The 21,465-nt window shown below is 41.4% G+C and overlaps 1 protein-coding gene across 1 annotated transcript; it reads right to left on the reverse strand.

Annotated features, from left to right (window-relative positions):
- Positions 1–19,408: 19,408 nt before the first annotated feature.
- On the reverse strand, positions 19,409–20,502 carry LOC134003658 (dexamethasone-induced Ras-related protein 1-like). The gene is made up of 2 exons (XM_062442919.1): positions 20,172–20,502; positions 19,409–19,938 (listed from the first exon to the last, which is right to left on the reverse strand). The coding sequence occupies exons 1-2, from the start codon at positions 20,440–20,442 to the stop codon at positions 19,409–19,411; spliced, it is 801 nt and encodes a 266-aa protein (XP_062298903.1). The 5' UTR covers positions 20,443–20,502.
- Between the last annotated feature and the right edge of the window lie 963 nt (positions 20,503–21,465).

Consider the following 21,465-nt stretch of genomic DNA (forward strand, 5'->3'; position numbering starts at 1 on the left):
CCTGGAAAAGAAGAGAGTATGGAGTTTATTGTAGTTTATTGTATGAACTCGTGGTGTCTTGTAAATCAGTTCCAACAGACTTTTAATGTTCTAAACTTTGTCTTTCCAGCATGAAAAGCAATAAAACAGCACGCTGAAATCAAACATTGATTTCCTCTAAGCAGAGGCTTTGTTTCCTGTGGTTTTACTTTGCAGAAACCAGCGTTCTCAAGCTTCTCTAATTCAGAAGGTCACCACACAGGAGAGCTCTTCATCTCTGGTGACGCAAAATGCTCCTGCTCCATGCAGAGAGATTAGGCCCTTACTATTGACAATTGTTTGTTCTGCACTCGAGAGAGGGGAGAGTGAGGGAGGGGAGTATGTTGACAAGACTGATGTGTGTCAGCAAGACATGCAGGGACGCACAGACAGATTCACTTGTAAAACAGACGAGTGCTGTGATTTAACGATTGACACAGATACATTATGTGAGACGTTGGCCCATTTTGCCATTATCACACATCTGCTGTGTTTCTTTTCACTCACACACTTAACTGGTTTTGCTGTTATAAGTGGGCAGCTGTTAAGAAGTACGTAAGTGCACTTGTAAAAGCTGTGTTATTCGAGACACCGTCATCTGTTTGGACTTGATCTCCATTTATTCTAACAGGGAACTCCATGTACATAAAACAGTACACGGCACCTCCTCAGCCACAGGAGAACAGCACAAAAAACAGAAATTAAATATTCAGTATGGAACATGAACTCACGCACAATAAAACATACCTGACAGTAAAAAATAAAGCAGGACCTCCATGTAATCTAATAATAACCATTTTACATCAGCACCTGTGGCCATGCTGAGTCAAACCATGCTGCGATGATTTGAATTTTCATTACCATTTTTTTAATGTTCCGAATAGCACAGAGTCATGCCCACCCAAAATGGATAATCTCTAAAGATGGGTCAAAGCATGCCTGACCGAGCAGGTTGTGGTGACATCATATGGGATTCTTCATTATTCAGTAATGATTCAGCAAGATTGTAACAACAGCCTGAAAATCTATAATGACAAGTAGCTGGCTACCAACAGCTGTTGCACAGTGCAATAGAGAACGAAGGTTACGATATTGTAACCCTAGTTATATTAGCACAGGCGGAGCCCTCTACTGGACTCTATGGGTATAACCCTCCTCCAATCGCATACACACAATGGCCCACTGAAAATTAGCATGTATGTAACCGACCAATAGGGTATGCCTACCTGACTTCGCCATCTGCCCTCATTCCACCAAACTTCAGCGTAAGGCGAAAGAGCGGCAGGGCCTATGCTAATATAACTAAGGTTACAATATCGTAACCTTCGTTATATCTCACACAGGCTTCGCCCTCTACTGGACTCTATGGGTACAGTAGGCGAAGCCCGATCTATGTACTCCCTGCCGCGGGAGAGGCTCCGCCCACTGACCAAGCCAGCTACCGGTTAGGTACCAAGACCCAGTCACCACTTTATTGATCTTAGCCGCCCTGCGGAGTGATAACGGATCCTACTCCATCCCAGTTAGCAACACCTGGCTAGACTGGGTGAGGTTGTGGTCTAACCTCGCAGGGGTCTCCATCATTAGACCGCATGCACACATCATTGACCGAGTCCTAGCAGAGCATGGCCCAATGCAGGTGCATGACGCCCTGTGGGGGTCAAGCATAAAACACCTGACACAACCCTCCTCTCACAGGTCCTGTGTCCCTACAGTGAGCACAGACCTTGAAAAGGAACCCGACACATCCAAGAGATAGAACCTTATGAACGGGCAGGGTGTTGACCACGATGCCGCCATACATATGTCCTCAACACTGGGGGGCTCGCGGCTCGCTTGACTGTAGGCTGAGAAGATACACTTACACAGCCACCTCGCCAATCGTTTCTTAGACAGGGCTCTGCCAGGCGTCCCGTCACCATAACCCACCAACAACTGGTTGGTGTTCCTGACGGTGGCCGTGCGGTCGACATAACATGTCAACGCACACACAGGGCATAGGAGATGCAGTTTCGCCTCCCTCGAATCCCCATGGGGGGGGGGGGGGGTGAAAAGCCTCCAATCGTATAACCCTAGACCGAAATGAACTCCTTACGTTCTTAGGAACAAAGCAGGAGATCGGTTTAGGGATGGCACCACTGCAGTCCCCGCGAATAAGTAAACAACTTGGCTGAACCGACAGGGCACAAAATTCGCTCACTCTCTTGGCTGACGTCAGAGCAAGCAGCAATGCTGTCTTGAATGACAACGCTCTTAAGGAGAAGTGCTCCAAAGGCTCATAGGGGTCCCTCGTGAGGGCCTCGAGCACCAATGGCAATTCCCACTGTAGCACATAAGTGCGCGCCACTGGCTGCTGTCTTCTTACCCCCTGCAGGAACCATTTTACCAGAGGGTGGGCGGAGACTGGCCTTCCGCCCAACCCTTCGTGGCATGATGAAATGGCTGCAGCGTAAACCTTAATAGTCGCTTGAGACAGCCCTCCATCAACCAAAAGCTGTAGAAAGGAAAGAGTGTCCCCCACTCGACATGTCAGTGGGTCCACTCCCCTCTCCTCGCACCAACGCTGGAAACCCAACCACTTGGCCCTGTAACAGGCAATGGTGGATTCAGCCCTAGCTGCCTGGATGGTTTGCACCACCTGCGCAGACAGCCCGGCCCGCATCAGCCTGTCCCTTTCAGGAGCCAGGCTTGAAGCGGCTGGCCCAGGATCGGCAGCGCCTGCTTCCTGCGACAGCGCCCCTCGGAAGTATCAACTGAGCTGTGTGAAATATAGCCCATTGTTTGGACCTGGCCATCACAATGAGGTTGTCCAAATAAAAGAAGACCCTCATCCCGTGGCTGCGCAGCGGTTGTAGTTCCGCGTCCACACACTTGCTGAACGTACGGGGGGCCAGGGAATAGCAAAATGGGAGCCTGTTGTATTCGTAGGCTGTTCCCTGGAAGGCGAAACTCAGGAACTTCCTGTGCTTCGACGCCACCTCGACATGAAAATAAGCGTCCTTCAGGTTGATGGTTGTAAACCAGTCCCGGTCGGACGCTTTCTCTTTTAGACTGATAAGCGTCATGGATCATTGAGGCAGCATGATCCACTCGGCGCTTGCGAGGGGCTGCCAGTACCGCCAGCGAGAAGCCAGCTGTCATCCCCTGGGTTGTGGAGGAGCTAGTAACCTTGACTGCTCTGGTGTTTGACGGGGAGATAGCTCGTGTTGACCCGATCGTTTCACTACAGCGGTGCGATTAAGCGAGCAATAGATCAGCTGGCCAATGTTACGGTTTGGGCGTGCGTTACGTGAGACAGTTGCGTTGATCTTGTAGCGGCGACTCCATCCTAGGAGATGCTGTGTCAGTGGGCACTCGCCGACTGAAAGTAGAAGGAATGAGGGCAGATGGCGACGCACCTGCTTATATACCCGCTGGAGAGGGCGGGTCAGGTAGGCACGCCCTATTGGTCGGCTACGTACATGCTAATTTTCAGTGGACCATCGCGTGTACGCGATTGGAGGAGGGTTATTCCCATAGAGTCCAGTAGAGGGCTCCGCCTGTGTGATATAACTGTATTAAAGAGGATGCTGCTTTTAAACGTCATTGACTTGAGACGAGTAAGTCATCAGTTAAAAATACCTATAAGCGAGTAGCACTGTTGTAATGGAGATGCAAACCCCTCTTCGGATGTTCCGAGTCAACCCAAGCCAGCACATGTACGGGAAAGTTTTATTTATTTTATTTATTAAGTGTGCTTTAGGTAATTTAGGAAATTATTGCTCCATTATTAAAATTTGAAGATATTAGCTTTGACTTCTACCGTGTTGGGGCGACAGCTGTGATTTCCAGTTTGTTCACCTGCTGTTCTCCCCAACTCCAGAACTCCCACTGAGACTATTGTTGCAATATTTCTATAAGTTTAATTTTTCTTGATTAGGATGCCTGCCCTGTTAGCACAATATAGCTAAAGTAGCTAATGTTAGCCCAGATGTGCACCACTCGGTTCTCAGTAAGCTAGAATGAGCTTTGGTCTAAGTTAGTGGGGTGTATTTACAGAGGATGAAAATCAACTCTGCACTGGCGCTGGTCATAAGCAGCAACTCTGGTCTCAAATTGGCTCCAATGCAAACTAATAGGTAGCTAATGTTACACCTTGCTTATACCATACGGTCTTTGGGTTCTCTGCACCTTTAAGCTAGCTGCATTTAGCTGTCAGAGACAAAGTGCCAGTGCAATGAAAGGTATTTATTGACAGGTGAAGACAAACATAATCAAAAATATGGTGAAATATAGGGAACTGTCAGTCGTCTATTGTGTTACTTTGAATTACTTCTTTCCAGAAAAGATGTAACAGTGAGAAGTGGTCTGGCATTGTTATAAAAATTATAGTTGAAGATAAAACAAAGTTACAGTACAAAGCTTTTTAGTGTCTGGCCTCAGTTGCTTCTGGCAGCAGCAGAAGTAAATCAGTGAGTATATATCACATACGATGCTGTTATCTAATTCAAGGACAGTGGCTTTTTAAACTTAATGACAGTCAACAAGTGTTGCTGACTGGCAGCAGTCAAGGAGCGGAAGGCAGAGGGAAAACAAAGGTGTGACAGATGGAGGGAGGATGAGGAAGAGAAACATAACACTCTAATGAAGCTGGTGTCGGCTTGACCTACAGTGAACTGTTACAGCTGCTCACAGGACCTTCCCAGCATCTTGTATTTTTTCATTTTTTTCACAGACAATATGCACTTCGCTTTATAGATGTAAACATTGGCACCTGGGTTATAGGATATCCTGTCCCGCCTGTTAAACCATACACTAACTATTTACTGAGGGAGGATTATCAAACTATGAGTTACTAATTAACCGCAGATGACACTGGGTCAATAAAGAATAACAAAGACAAAGAGAATTACAGAGAAATTCCAAATATGTGTACATAAGCATTTTATTTAGCTTGAATCACCGCCAGTGTTTTTTTTTATCCAAATTTGTGTTTAGTGAACATTAGGAAGAAATGTTACTGCTATTTAAAGATCCCCTACAGAGTTTTAAGACATAGGCTATAAAAATATATAAAATTAAAATTACTCATCTACTCCTTTGCCAAAATCAAGAAGCCAAGACATTTCAAATATGGTTTAATTCACTGCTGCTGAGCACAAGATATCTCCTAGATAGCATACAAAAGTGGGCCACTTCAGGCCCACGATGTGGCCCTGCTGGCTTCTTCTGGCCCGGACAAAATGGATGTGAGCCTGAAATGGTCCGCACGTAAAATAGCAAATATCATAAATCAAATGTGGGCCTTTTTTGGTGCTGTGGTCGTATGTGTATTCAGGTTCATCTGTTTTTTCATGCTTGACATAAAGCATTACATTATATTGCTTGTTGACCAAATCTGGGAAATGGGAGTGGACCGCCCAAGTGCCATCATTCCACGCAGCATGTGAGCCAGATTAAAGTGCCAAAAGTGCTGGGTGTGGGTTGGATCTGGGCCACAACAAATTTAGTATCCGTGCTACTTCATTGATAAGTCTATTCTCTGTGTATGTGCACTGTAAGTTTCAGGTTTCCAAATCATATTTGTATAACTTGAATACTAGAATGCAAGAAAAGGGGACTTTAAAATTAGTCATCTGCATCTGCAAATTATTATTTTTTGTCTTTAAGTTGCAAATTGTACATTGCTGTTAAATTTCTACACTGCACTTTTTACTTTGTACAATATGTATGTCTTTTTCTGATTGTTGCTGCTAACACTGCTAACACTAATGATCCAGGTATTCTGTGTATTACCAGAAAGTTACAATATGTATGTCTTATTTCAGATTTTTGTTGCTAACACTTTTCTGCGTATTACCAGAAATTTACAATATGTGCATTTCTTTCCATTAAAATTTTATGCTCATGAATCCTTTAAAAACTAAGTACAGCAGCTTCCCATTGTGCTTTTGACACCTACATTTTTTAAAAGCCCATTAGCACCATTTTCTGCTAGCAAATGGTATCTAGCTTATCAATACCACTTTTAAAATTGCATAAATGTGCTGTAGTAGGCAAACAACTGCTGAAATCCTGCTTTGACCCAGATAGTAAGAACCTATTAGATGCTAAACACAGTGACGTCAGAGGTGTGCAACAGGTGATCTAAACTCCTATTTTAGGTCAAATGTAATCCACTATTGAAGTGATGTTTTTGATAACTCTAGCAGAGAGGTGCTAACTACACTGTTCTATATTACTCCAACTAATTAAACGTATGCCATGTTTATGGGAGGTGTTGGTCACTTATACTTAGCGTTTATGTGTTTGCATCTCTGGTGTAAAATAGAGCAGGATTATGTGTTCTGTTCTTCCGGAGAAGCAGAGAGAGAACATAAGTGATGATTGACACCAAAATCATCAACCTTGATATACCATGTGAAGACTTTAACACATTGCACTAATTAACCTTACTAAATAAAATATAATACTGTACATTTGAATGAAATTAATTGTGCTGCTATGAACTTCTACTAGCTGTACACAAGCAAAACATTTCTTGAAACAATCTACGTACTCGTTTTCCCCAGTTATCCATTCTTCTGCTACATGAAGTCCGGTTTTCTGTCATGGAGTAGCAACGTTGAGCTCTTCTGTTGAAATTAAGCCAGGTGTTGTGCATCTTCAAATCATTCATTTGTCTTTAAGTCCAGCATTGGCACCTTCAACTGCAAGTTAGCAGTTCTCTTGTTGTAGGGGGGTGGCACTGGTATCTGTCAAGCACAGACCAGGTGGACTCAAATACAGAGACACAGGGACACAGGGATAAAGAGTTCTCAGTAGTTTAATTGGTCCAGAAGTCTAAAACCGGGAAATCCAAAACACAGGCAAACTCGGGATCCAAAAGGCAAAACTGGTCGATACACTAGAATATATATCAAAATATGAACTCCGGAACTCTGACTCGAAACTGACAAGACAATCTGGCACAGAAAGGAAAGAGCACACCACATATATACCCTGGAGAACAACGAGGCACAGGTGTAACACATTAGGGGAAGGGAGGCAAACAGGAGGGGGGGAAGCTAGACAAGACAAGGGAAAACACACCAAAATAAAACAGGAAGTAGACAAGACAAAAACTAAACCTACAAAATACATAACAACACTACCGGGCCCTGACAGTATCCATGCTAGATGCCAGATGTACTGTACACTTTTTTGAAGATATAGATGGGTTTTGGGGGTTTCACTTTGAAGTTAATTTATTGAAACCACTACAAACGACTACTGAAGCATACTAAACCCAATATAATAATATAGTATAGATGTTCTTGCCATATAAAATAACCATGAGGCCAGTTTTCCAACCTGAAACATCAGTACAATTCTGCATCTTCCCCCCAAATTCCCATTAGAAATCCGGCAAGAATCTTGCGTGATATAGCACAGTTTTCAGGGCTGATTTAACAAAACACAGCAGGGTGAAGAATTGCATACACTCCCCTTCTTTGGCTGGAATTAAAAGCGGGCCACGTTGATGTCTGTGAGAGTGTAATTTTTCTGTCAAGCAAGCACTATACTTATTTTATTTTCTATTCACACGAGCTGTTTTCACTTCATTAACATCATTTTATCAAAGCAGCCCCTGATGAGACGGAGAACACTATGTCTCACTCTGGAATTAAGCTCTAAAATCAACCAGAATATCTCCAAAAACAGCCAGCATTGGCAGAGCTTAAGAGTGACTAACCACAGCCACATGTGGGACAGTTGGCACATGCACCACAAACAAGGCAATTAAGTCTCCCAAATCCTTGAGTCAACGCCCACCCGTGATCCATCAAATCCATCACCAGACCTGGCTGTAAGAAGCCTGTTTGAGTGATGTGCGTCAGTGGATTAGCCTCACACCCAAACTCACATTAGAAGGGTCCTTGATGAAAGCGTTCGGATGTCATCGGTAATTGAATCTTCACTCCTGTGTCTTGTCCTTTCCAATCTAAAGCCTTTGGAGGAGCACATTAGCCTCACACGCAAGACACTTATCATCTGCTTCTCATAAAAAGCTGCTTATAATACAAGAGCCCTTTTTTTGCATCACTGCTGCTCTGCTTGCTGTCGATCCAAGAACAAACTGCTATGACAGCCCTGCAGGAGCAGCGTGGACTGGAGTCTTTTTGCAGGCTTGAATAGATGAGAAACAAAAAGACGCATCTGCCTGAAATAACTGCCAGAATCAAAGAGAACTTACAATATCTATAAACAGAATAAGTCATTATTAGCTTGGTACAGAGCCTGGCAGGTGTCAGGACCAGGGTTGTTACTCAAGGGTTACCCAGGGCTAGTTAATTAAAGCAGTTTTTTTTTGGCAGCCTATGAATCCATAACAGTTTGCAGGCTAGATGAAAAGCACACTTGGCTCAAACTGATGACAAAGACAATATTTCAAACATTGACTGTTATTTAATAAGTAGAAGTTACAACCAAAGTAAAATCTGCAACAGGGCTCAAGGCAAGATGAAAAAATAGAAGTAAAAAAAAGGGCCAGTGTATCTCTGTACACAAATGTACATGTTTGTAAGTCTGACATAATAGCCCTACAACATGAACCTGACCTGAACCTTCTGTAGGATGAACCCCTGACCAACTACATGCATACCAGATGGTACTGCATGGTGCTGCAGAATGCTGTGGTAGCCGACCCTAGATCCAGAAAAACAGCCCCAGACCATCATGCTTCCTCCTCCATATTTGACAGTTAATGTCACACACTGAGGAAATATCCTTTCGCCTACTCGACGGCATACAAAACTCCTGCGTGATGAACAGAATATTTAAAATTTTGATTCATCAGTCCATAACACCTTCTTCCAGTCTTCAGTAGTCCATTGGTGGTGTTTCCAGGCAAACCTCTTCTTCTTATTCTGATGTCTTAGCAATGGCTTTCTAGCTGCAACTCAACCTGTCAAACCTGCAACTGGAAGTCTTCTCTTCACAGTTGAAACTGAGACTTGCTTACTACGACCACTATGAAGCTGTGCTTGAAGTTGTTGTCCTGTGAGCCGCCTATCACGCAAGCTGTTGACTCTCAGAAACTTTTCTTCGGACTCTGTTGTGGCTTTGGGTCTGCCAGACCTCTTCCTGTCAGAGTTTCCCCCAGTTTCTGAGTGAAACTGTACTCACTGACACCTTGACTTTCTTCGCAATTTCTCTGTAGGAAAGACCTACATTTTTAAGTGTTTTTGTATCATTTTCAGTTTTTGGGTAACCTTACCTTTTTTTTAACCTCTGGCAGTTCACCACTTACCTTTGTACCATTTCAAGCTATTCATTGGACTTGAACTGATGAATTTCAATAAAAAACTGGAAAAATTGGGGTGTTCTAAAACTTTTGACCGGTAGTATATATATATACACAAAGGGTAGGTTTTATAAGCAAATGCTTCAGCCTACACCTTTTTGGTCAGAAACTGACTAACTAGACTAGACTAGACTGAATAGAGTATTGCCTTAAGTTTCACTTAAAAAATAGTGTATGCTGTATAACTGAATAAAACTGTAGAAAACTGAAAGCATAAGACAACAAACTAAAGATAGGCCTTAGTGCAACAATCAAGTTAAATTAAATAGACAATATGCTATTTGCCATCTACTTGATCTGGATCCACTTTATAGTATTGCTTCACCACTGGACTATTTCACTGCTCACATCTGAACTGGAAATTATATCTAACCAGGAGAAGCTTCTTAAACCTTTTATTCAACAGTCTATTTCTTCTTCAGCACCAAATGTCCTAAGCTGAACAGTCTATCCTTGAGCACATTGTATGGAGCAGCGGTGTTGTAATTCATTCATAAAAATGTTTTTGATCCATGGGAAGTGATTGACATGTCCTCAAATAGTCCCTCACTTATTTGTCTGCTGAGATGAGGCTGGGATGATATTCTGTTTGTGGGGTCAGAGAGCAGTGTGCAACACTTGGACATCAGTAGCTTTTTAATGGACTCTTTCCTCGCCAACTGTCTTACCCACTACAGTTTAAACTTTGGCAAACAGCAGCCAGAAGTGCATCTGTCTTAAGTGTCTCAGCAAACCACTGAATGCTGAATCCAATTACGTAGATTAGATTGTTCCACTTCAGTAAGTGGGTGATGGCAAAAATCAGGTTGTAACAAGTCATTTTTTCAGGGTAACTGTAATATTATTACTGAAATTTTGTAAGTAGTTACTATAAATAAAATAATAATGTGTTGCTAATATATACTTTACTGTGAATTCCTTTGCAGAAATGAATCATTTGACATAAAAAATTCAGTAATTCAAGCACAGAATGAGCTATTTCCCCCCCTGAGAATTACAGAATGTCATAGAATTTAGATCAAAAGGTGTCAAAAAAGATGCAGACATGAAAATTGGACAGCAAATCATATCTCACAGTTGGTAGCTTTTAGTAAATGTATCACTAACACATCATGATCTGCAAGAAAACATGTTGTTTTTGATCTCATAGTTTAAACAGTTCTAGTATCTTGACTTCCCTGAAAAATTAGTGAGTGCAGTATACCTTCAATATATCCAGTCTTCTAAGGCTTAATTTAATCAATTACTCGAATGCATCTTGTTTGTCCATTGCCTACAGGCTTTAAGAGTAGAAACTCTAATTCCATCAATGTCTGTCCTGTAGAGAAACTCCAGTGAGTGCTTCCACTGCGTATCTGAATGACATTTCATTAGATCTGATAAGTGCTGTTGAGACCATATGAGGATGTTATATAACCAGAAACCAAGCATGGCGTCCTTAACTGGTGCTACATAGTAGTATGCTGTAAAGCATTGTCAAATAAAAGCAGCAGTATGGGTGCCATCAGACTGTTGAATTCAGAAGACAGACCTTGTCACGAGTCTGGACTCTGACAGATAAACAAACAGTCGTATATAATGGACAAACTGCTGCAGATTGAACCAAAATTAGATTTGTGAGCAACTCTCACGAGTGTGTTAAGGCTCCATGTGTGCTTCTGTTCATGTTTTTGTTTACTAGTCCACCAAACATTTATTGTTATATGCTGTATATAGATTGCTTTATTGTCTCAGAGATGCATATTGTCCAATACTTTGCCCAATATGTGATTCCTTGTGCAACAATAGGGGCAAAAATATTACTACAAACCTACAAAACAGACTTGTGTTACTGTTTTACTGTAATTTACTTCCTGCGGCTCAGTTACATCCAAACTAGTCGGCTTGATCATGTGCTGTCGTGTCCGAAGGAGGGTGTGGGTGGCAGCTACTGGAACAACAACAAACCAATGAATCAATCAGTAACGAGGTTTTGCAATGCACAACACGGCACACACGTATCAACTATGAAGTCTCACGTGCATTGATGTGTAGGCCTGCACATGGTTAGGATGTGACTGGATCCACACATGCATACATCATATGGATGCATGTATTCAGATCCTGTGTTTGTACATGACACAACAGGATGGCAGGATATTCCCCCTGTGTGTTTAGGGTTTAGCCAGGGTGTGAGGTTAAAATCGCTGACGAAATCACTTCCTTGGGAGGTGCAAGGTTTAAATTGAGCACCAGAGAAATTTTACATATAACGTCATAAAACTGTTGATATTGAGCATTTAACCCCAAATCATTAAAAAAAAACTGATAACTCAACTGAATTTGACAAAAAAAAGAAAAAAGAAATCCAAGCTTAGGAGTTTGTCTGAAACACGAAACCATGACTTTAAGACAAGATACTTAATAATGGGCTCAACTTTAACTACTCTACTGAAGTTTAAAGACAGTCTGACCTGGCATCCATTCTTTTTGGAAAGTCATTTTATGCAGACGGTCTTTTAAGCTTGTGCTATTACACCAATTTCAGACAAGAAATATGGAACATTACTTGCTTTATTTATATGTTAAAGTAATGTTATTTTGTCATCCCGACCCACACTGTTCCATTACAGCTTTGTTCAGACATGATAGGACCTTTACAGTGATATTTGGCAACTGTTGTACCTGAGAACCTGAGCAGTGTGTTAGAAAGTATTCAAATCAGAGAAGATGAATGTTTGCTGTTCTCTCACAGTCTGCACCAGCAATGGTTTGAAGCCTTAATGAATAACTGTCATGGGTACAAGACACCTCATCTTTTCGCACTGAGCTTAATCACCTAATACATTTTCTCACCAGTTTCATCATTTATTAATGAGTTCTGCTGCCTACTGCATAAATGCCTGACAAGTGAGAATGACAATTTGTTAATTTGAGATGTTTTGTAAATGCATGTGTAAGACCCTCTATGTTTTATGTCTCCCTTTGTTTCATCACAATACTTTTCAATAACAACAATCTTTAGAAAGTATGCTGTCTGGATTACATTAAGTGCATGACAAATATTAATATGTAATTCATGAGCTGCATCTAATGAATCACCTTTTTCACTTGCATTCAAACCTATGCAGCTTGCTTTTTTGGTCTATGCAGATTAAGTTATATATACTGTAGCTACACAATCATACTATATTATGGTAAGGTACATAAAACAGGAGAACATAACAGCCATAATTATTTCAATGGATGTTTTTGAATGTAACAAAATGTTTGAATGATGATTCTATCAATTTCTTTTGAGTAATACAGGCCAAATTTGACCTGGAATACTCTACAAATTGTATAAAAATCTGTGTAAATTGTACAAAAATGACAAAGAAAAAAGGAAATATTGTAAAAGTCATTAAATTTCAGACTCAACAATTGTGTTTTACAATTGTGCTCTCCAATGTTTAAAAAAAAGGTTAAATTGGACCTAAGCAGAATGTAAGAGTTAATAAGGCAAATGATTATCCTGTAATTTCATTCTACCGTTGCCTTTACATGCATCTTATGGCTTTACTTGTACTATGTTGACAGTGATAAAGAAATGTTACTATGTCCAAGGTAGAGAGATGGTTGTCATGTCTTTTTGCGTCAAAGTGACTCGCTTGTTCAGATGTGAGACCAATGCGATTTATGTATTGAGGTGCATGTCTAAAAAGGGATTTAGATAATCGCCCCTTAAGAATAAATAAAGATTCATTGCACCTAATGTTGTAACTAGCCTCACGCTCAGTAGCAGTATTCAAAAAGTTAAAATAGTTGGAAGACAAAGCATAACAACATCTTTAAACAATCTAACCCTTCTTGTAAGAGTAGGTATTTGTTATGTCACTGTGTAATCGAGGCCAGTCCTATCGGTTTGATCTCAGCATGTCTGAGCCATGTCTGAGTCTGTTGTGGTGCTCTGCTGAACCATAAATACATTACGGATTAAGACTTATCCTGCCAGAGACCAGGCTGCTCATCATCCCTGTATCAGTAAATCATTTTGTGCAAGAGGTGACAGTTTGATCTATTCGCCCATGTTGTGTAATCTGCGTCCACAGGCCAGTCCTGTCAAACTGTCAAAAAGGTCTCTCCTACCTCTGAAACTAAATATGTAGTTATCAGAATGACACGATAATTACATTTTTCATTTCTTAGAAAACCTCCATCGCCATATTCTCATGGCCAATTGTTATGCAACATGGCTCATGACAATGAAGGCTCAGAGGTCATTGAATGTTCTGGGGTAGATTTTATGTTATTATGGCCCCACAACAAATTAGCTTTATAGGCTGTAGTTTTCCATTTGATCAGCCTGTTATTAGAAGATTTAATTTTAACGAGGAGGTTGCCAATGAGTACAAGGGTTGTTCCCTTGGTTTCCATCTCAGAGAAAGTGCTAGATAGTGGTGTGGCTTTGCATTGACACGACAGTTAGTGTTTAAATAATGATACCACAACAATCCTAGAATGACTGCATCCAAGAGCAGTGCTAGAAAAAAAAGTTAAATCGGACCCTTGTTGATATGCTATAATGAAGATTTTCTCATATAATCAAGCATCTTCGAAAGTAATCATCATTTTCCGTTTCTTTTATGCGGTGAAATGTTTGTGCAGAGCAAGGAACCATTTCCAGGATAACCCACAAAACTCAATATTGTTTGATGTAGCTCTTTTAATTGCTTGATGAATGTCTTTAATTTCTGTGGCTAATTGGCCAAATGTGATGCCACGTCCAGTTAGTTGCAGCTGTTCCTGGAGTTTAGCAGCAAGAAGAGTTTCAGGGATAATGAGTATGATAAGAGTGAAACCCACACAGAGTTTATTCTACTATACAGTTCCCCCTTTATAGCCTTTTTTTCAGCTCATTGTCTTGGTTGTATGAACTGTAGATTTACAGTTTTGATTCACACTTCCTTCATCAACCTTGCAGTGATGAATATCAGTGTTCTTCAGCCCTGAAAACCAGCCAAGTCCTCAAAACAATACTACAATTTAAATTAAATCAAGGAAATTGAGTTACAAAGTGGTAATATAAAGAGTAACTGATTAATTTTGTAGACTTGTCCTATTTGAGCATGCATAAAACAGCTAGTTGGCTATCTCCACATGTCAGCACAATTTTGGAGGTTTCTGGGAACAACACAGAATAGACTTTTACTTCATGAGGGTCTCAGTTTGGGACCAACAAGTGATGCAGCTATCAGAGTGATTGACGACACACAATACAATCAAACATATCCAGCAGGATAGGGCATTAAATCAGATTAATAACAACAGGATCAAATCAAAACACTGGAAAAATGAAGAAATAGAAATGACAACAGATGGGAGTGTCGTGACGAAAAAGCAAAGGAACAGTTTGTCAGCCCACAGATGCAGGACATCAACCAGATTGTTCGTTGGAAAGCGGGCATACTTACAGTAAGGTAAAGCAATCACTGAACATGGCAGATTGCTGAATGTTCTAGATATTACTCCCCTCAGATCACCAGGCTGTAATGTGGTATCTCTTCCCTGCTTCCTGCTCTCCCAGAATAACTGTGACGACACTCCTGCCTGCGTTAGAACACCTCACTTCCCTGGCTAACCTCCTTATGGCTGCAACCTTGCTGTAAAGCACTTAAGGTCAGTTACGAAATTGTGTTCCATGAAAAAGATCCAATGGACTGTCACTGCGTCATTAGTCACCAATATAGCAATTACGTCTCCATTCTCTTGCTGTGGGTGTCTGTAATGATGGATTTAAGGCTTTTGATCAGACGAAAAGTAGATTGAAATATTTCATGATAGGTCTTGCTTCTACAGTGAATTGGAGATCACTGCAGTTTATCAGTGGAAATCAAAGTGTCTTGTATTCACAGAAATGCCCTTTGATTCTCTGGTCAACACACACATTTAGCTCAGGCCTTGTATGTCAACATTTTTTGGCTTCATGTTCTTGTTTCTTAAGGTATAAGTGTGTGTGTGTGTGTGTGTGTGTGTGTGTGTGTGTGTGTGTGTGTGTGTGTGTGTGTGTGTGTGTGTGTGTGTGTTAGTCTGTCATAGGATATTTTCAGGGACATATTTCAGACTTAAGACCAGTTCACTGCGGACAAAAGCCATGTCCCCAATTGGTCAAATACAGATTTTTGGGTGAGTAGTTAAGGTTAGGGTTAGGCAAGTAGTTCAACATACAAAAGAACCATTCTAAAATCCTAAAAAGCTTAAACTCTTCTTAGTCTTAAAATACATGGTTCCCATCCTTCCACCTTATCCTCAACACTGCTGGAAAGTTACTATGTACATTTACTCAAACATTGCACTTGAAGGACCAGTGTGTAAAGTTTAGTATGTAAAGTTTAGTAGCATCAAGCAGTGAGGTTGCAGATTGCAACTAACTGAATACCCCTCCCCTCACCCACCCCCTCTGCAAAAAATGTGAAAGGCTCTCTCTAGAGCCAGTGTTTGATTTGTCTGTTCTGGGCTACTGTAGAAACCCAAAATGTAAATCTGTTCCGTTGAGTCTGGTTTTCTTACTTCAATGTGATTGAAATAGTGGATTTAACCAACTTTTAACTCACAGTATGTCCCAGGATTGTGTGTTGTAGCAGAGTAGAACACAAGCCTTTACTTTGGATCTCCTGGAATGTGTACATTTGCTGTGTTTGTCAGGTCATCTTTCATTTTGCACCAAACACATTCGATTGAAGTATTTCAGATAACGGTATTTGACGAGGCATTCCAAAGAAATATTCCTGCACTGACCCATACGCACACGCTCATTGTTCTGCTGCTGCACTGTTTGTCCATCAGCACACTCTGTACTTATTTACATTGCAACACTGGCCATAATTTCCCTGCACTCACTCTGGTAGAAACAATGCTTTTGCCATATGGGATGCTGATGGTGATATAAAAAAATTGAAGCTCTGAGTGGTTAACGGTGATTTGCTGTTTGCCAACCTTGTACCCTGTAATCTCGTTAAAATATTTTTGAGTTTGAGTGTTCCCTGCTGTCCTTCAGATTCGTTTAGTTTATTCAATTTGTTCATATCAGGGACCATGAATCTCAAAAAAAGAGAAAAGATACTTTGTACCAGATTTAGCTACTTGCTAATTTCCATCTGTGGGTTCATGGGTAGAACAGAACCAAAAAAACCACAGGGCCAAACCTATCATCTCCAACTACAAATGGAGCCACAGAGTATTGACATATGTACTAACACACACACACACACACAAACACACACACATGTTTGTCGTTATATCCTTGTGCCATCGCAAGGATATAACGACATAAGGATCATTGACATAATGCATTCCTTAGCCCTTCACCCATCACAACTAAATGCCTAAACTCAACCCTAAACTGAACCTACAGTAAACCTAATTCTAACCTAAACTTCAAAACCAAGACTTCACCCTCAATTTATCCTTTGAAGTTTGAGGACCGGCAGAAATGTCCTCACAATGCAGAAATGTCCTCACAATGCAGAAATGTGCCCACAAAGTGAAATGTCCTCACAACGCAGAAATGTCCTCACAACGCTGGTTTATAACACAAATTGGTTCTCTCAAAGATATTAAAACATGTGCACACACACGCACGCACGCACACACGCACGCACACACACACACAAACACACACACACGCACACTAACACATCACTTCTGGGGGCATTACACAGACTTACATTCATTTGCTTGAGACTAACACTAACCATCACCACTACTTGTGTAACCCTAACCCTAACCACTGACCCAAAATTGAGCTTTTCCCCAATTTAAGATAAATCTTTTGCCCCCAATTGGTCAAGCCATCCCCAATTAACTGGTGTTGGGTCTCAAGCTTGTCCCCAAAAGTAGCTTATGACAGACTACACACACATACACTCAATATGAATAAATACGAAGCAGAATGTCAAATTAATGCTGACCAGACTGGTTACTTTAAATCCTTTTTTTTTTTTTTTTTTTTTTACTTCCTGGGAAAATATGGAAATGTTTGCAGATTTTCAGAGAGACAGGTAGCTTATTCCTTTCCTTAATGGCCTAAAAAGAAAGAGCAGACTGTGCAAAGGCAGAGCCTCATTTAGGGAGGCTACATCTCTTGAAGCAGACATTGAGGCTTTGCTCATTTACTCAGACAAAACTCCTCAACGGTGGAGGAGCAGCATCAGGGATCAACACACAAGTTTCATCAGGAAGAAAGCAAATGTTGCTCCTCAGCTAATGGAGACAACAACGCATATTAATGAACAGCGTAATCAGGTATTTTTATAATGAATGCAGCAAGGAGGAGAGCACATAGTGTTACTGATTAGTAGGGGGGCAGTGTTACAGCACACCACTGTGTGTCCCTGACTTGTCACAAACACAAATACACACACACACAGAGAAAGAGAGAGAAAGGATGATGCAGGATGTTCTCTCTCTCTGTGTGTGTGTGTGTGTGTGTGTGTGTGTGTGTGTGTGTGTGTGTGTGTGTGTGTGTGTGTGTGTGTGTGTGTGTGTGTGTGTGTGTGTGTGTGTGTGTGTGTGAACTGACAGGGTAGAGTATACAGGCTTATTGCTGATAGTGAGGAGCTGGCACGTCAGAGAGAGCGTAAGTACTGGACACTGTGTTTCTGGTTTATCTCAGGGGAAAATGTTGAACTTATAAAAGCAGGTGCAAATAAAGTAAAATTAAAATCAGGATAAGAACAAACTGTTTGCTGTGTTTTTTGTTGTACAACCTATTATTAAAATGCACAAATGAACAGAAGGATGGAAAAGGGCAGATTTGGTTGAAAAGAAGCAAATTCAAACATCCACTGGGAGATGCAACAGACCATATGTTTTTTTAAATATATTTAAATTGCAGCTGGTAAATGTGTGTATATAACATATGAATATTCACACATTCACAGTGTAGTTTTTGCTCAAGTGCACATTTTCAGTAATTCTGCATGAAGCAGGAAGATACTTCATGCATGTGAATTCATTAAGGTGAAGGATTTGGGTTATTTGCTGCCCCTGGAGTCATTGTGATGCTAGCAGATCTTGATTTTTAACCCTTAGTGATACAGATGTGATGGTTTCATATCTGATAAAACACTGGATTGATTTCCATTCCTGTTTAAATAACAATAACGCTGTTTTCTCTGAACACAATTCAAGTTGGGTGCCTTCTTTTTTTAAAAATTTTATTTGAACATTATTGCTGTTTGGATCCAGATGCCACAGACACATCTGCACTACACCGAGGATGTAAATTATGCAGGCTGAGAGTTTGATGAGATTATTCTTATTTACTGCTGCATCAGTCTAACATCAATGAGACATGTTTCTGGGGTTTTAGATACTGAAAATGCTAATATTCATTAATGAAATTTGAGAGTTGAATATTTTCCAATTAGTTCTCTGCAGTGTTAAGTGCAGAGCTGGGCACCAGTGTGTCAGCAGTGTTTTCAGGTGGGGCTTACATTGACCAAGCTGTATGAAAAGCACAGAGAAGAAATGAGGAACAATGCAAAATACTTTTTTTTTCATGTTTTTATTATATTTTAAGATTTTGTTTGCAAAAATTGACATTGACAATAAATATACATTCACAATAAAAAATAGTTCAGATTGCAAAGGAACATTAAAGTGTACGTAGCCATTATAAAATATATGATGTAAACAACATTATTATTCCCGAACAATGCAGCCTCTGAGTTTAAGAGTCTTTTTCTCTCCTCTCTGGAATCTGTAAAAGGCATGACGTCAACAAAAGAACACACTTTTACGCACTGATGCGCGAGTCTCACAAGGTATGAAGCCACGTCACACAATGAGCTCTGATGGACAGAACAAGCAAACATTCTCAAATGTCTCGTGCGCAAAGTTTTTTTTTTTTTTTTTAAAGTGGACTCGCGTGTCCAGTCAGTGTCCTTGGAAACAACGCTGCGCCGGAGCGCGCGGCGGCGGCCCCGAGTGTCTACACCTCCGGTGTCAGTCTGAGCGCGGCCGGCCACTCAGGTCGCCTCTCAAGCTGACGCACCAGGCTCCTTCTTTCAAAGATTAATTTTCAGTTTGCACCTCACACTCTGCTTAACTGATCACACATCTCTCTTTGTCTTTACCCTGGCCTCCTCCTACAGCCTTCTCTTTAATGTACATGAGATCGCTGTGCACGCTGGGTCTCCGGGCGCACGGAGTGACCATGCCGTATGCCTCCCCAATGTCCTTCAGCTTCTTGTTTTTCATAGACTTTCTGTGCAGCATGTCGCAGTACTGCACGGACACTTTCCGATGAAGGTCGGGGCTCATTTCGTGAGGTAGTTTGGCCAAGGTAAACAAAGTCTGAAACATCTTATCCACGTTCTCGTTGCGCTTGGCGGAGATCTCGAAGTACGCGCACTTCTCGTCTCCGTCCACCAACTTCTCGATCTCCTCCTGTTGCACCTCCCGGTAAAACTCTCGGTCACCCTTGTTCCCGCAGATGACTAGAGGCACGTCAATGTTCTCTTTGATTTTGTTCTTTAGGCACGACTTGGTCTCGTAAATCTGGTGCTTGAGCCGCTGCACCTCCTGGAAGGAGTCTCTGTTGTCTAGACTGAAGACGAGGATGAACACGTCACCTGGAGGGAAAGAAAATAATGCACGGGTTAACTTGGTTTGCTTTTGAGTCATGCAAAATATCAAATATGCACTCTGAATTATTTATAACCCTACAGTAGCTTATAAGAGGCATTCGTGCACTCTGCAGCCATCTCCTAAATGCACACAGTGAGCTGCAGCATTTGTGCACAGTCACCTCTGCTTTCTGCCTTCTATTCTGCATTAACTGACAGATTCAGAAGTGGATACATACCTGTCAGTATAGATAGTCTCCTCATGGCGGGGAAGGGATGGTTCCCTGATGTATCCAGTATATCTAGCTGGTATACGTCTCCCTTGATGCTGTACAGTTTCCTGTGAAAGTCCTCGATCGTCGGCGTGTACTGCTCGTCGAATCTCCCGTTCAGGAATCGGGACACGATCGCTGTTTTCCCAACTTTGGTGGATCCCAAAATCACCATCCTGTAGCAGTTCTTTGCTGGGATGTCAAAGTCGCTCTCGGAGGGAGTCATTTTCTTAATCATGGTTAAAACTTGGTGCGCACACTGCTTCTCTTTCAATATGTGCGAGTGCGTAAAAAGGCGGATGAGCAGTCTTTAGTCAGTGAGGGTTCTCTGGATGCTCTGCTGTGCTTCTGTCTGAATTCAGGAGTGGAGTGGAGTATTTAAGCGCGAGGCAGACCCCTCCTCCCGTCAGCGTCACAGCTCAGTGAGTAGGTACTTGGTACTCCATTGAGCGCTGGGAAAAGCGGACCAATCTCCCACTGGTGCGTCAATCTGTCATTTCTTATGAAGACACAACTGGAACACTCGGGAAGCGATTATCAGCAGACCCACAAAACATTACAATATTAGTTTAGTTAATGGGATAAGACAACTGTTCTTTCTGTTATTGCTGTGCGGGTAACAGCAGAAAACTTCCACGAAATATTACCAAGTTAATAATTGACGCTTCTTCCGGCACTTAACCCGGTTTGGTACACTGTGTGTAAAATCAGGGTAAACCTTTGACTTTTCCACCAAATATCAACCCTGCACAGCGGATATGAGTTCCACTAGACTGAACAAATATGGAGAAATACAAAATGTGACTTGCATAGCTGGATTTATACTCCTGAATCTGACATATTAAAGAGGCCTTTTAAAGTTGGGTCATTTTTAATTTGCAATCACCAGCAACTGTTTTTAGTGTTTTTTCTCCTGCTGTATGACTTCTTTCCATTATATATTGTACAAAGCACTGCTGTATACAAAATCACACTGATTTATTTATTCATTCATATCCTCATTGACTGCTGCAGCCGCTTCTTAATGTCAACAGGCAGAAAAGAGCCTGCAGGCTGCAGCAGCGGTGTCTGGCTTTGAATAGCGTGATGCTGTAGTTACCAAAATGACCAAAAGGGGGCACTCGGGGTACAAAGTTTTACAGCTGAATGAAATGACTTACTAGGTGAAAAAGCTTCATTGTGGAGATGTTTTTGTGTGTGTGTGTGTGTGTGTGTATGTGTGTGTGTGTGTGTATGTGTGTGTGTGTGTGTGTGTGTTTAT

Source organism: Scomber scombrus, chromosome 21 (genome assembly GCF_963691925.1).
Source record: "Scomber scombrus chromosome 21, fScoSco1.1, whole genome shotgun sequence".
In the NCBI taxonomy this organism is placed as follows: Eukaryota; Metazoa; Chordata; class Actinopteri; order Scombriformes; family Scombridae; genus Scomber; species Scomber scombrus.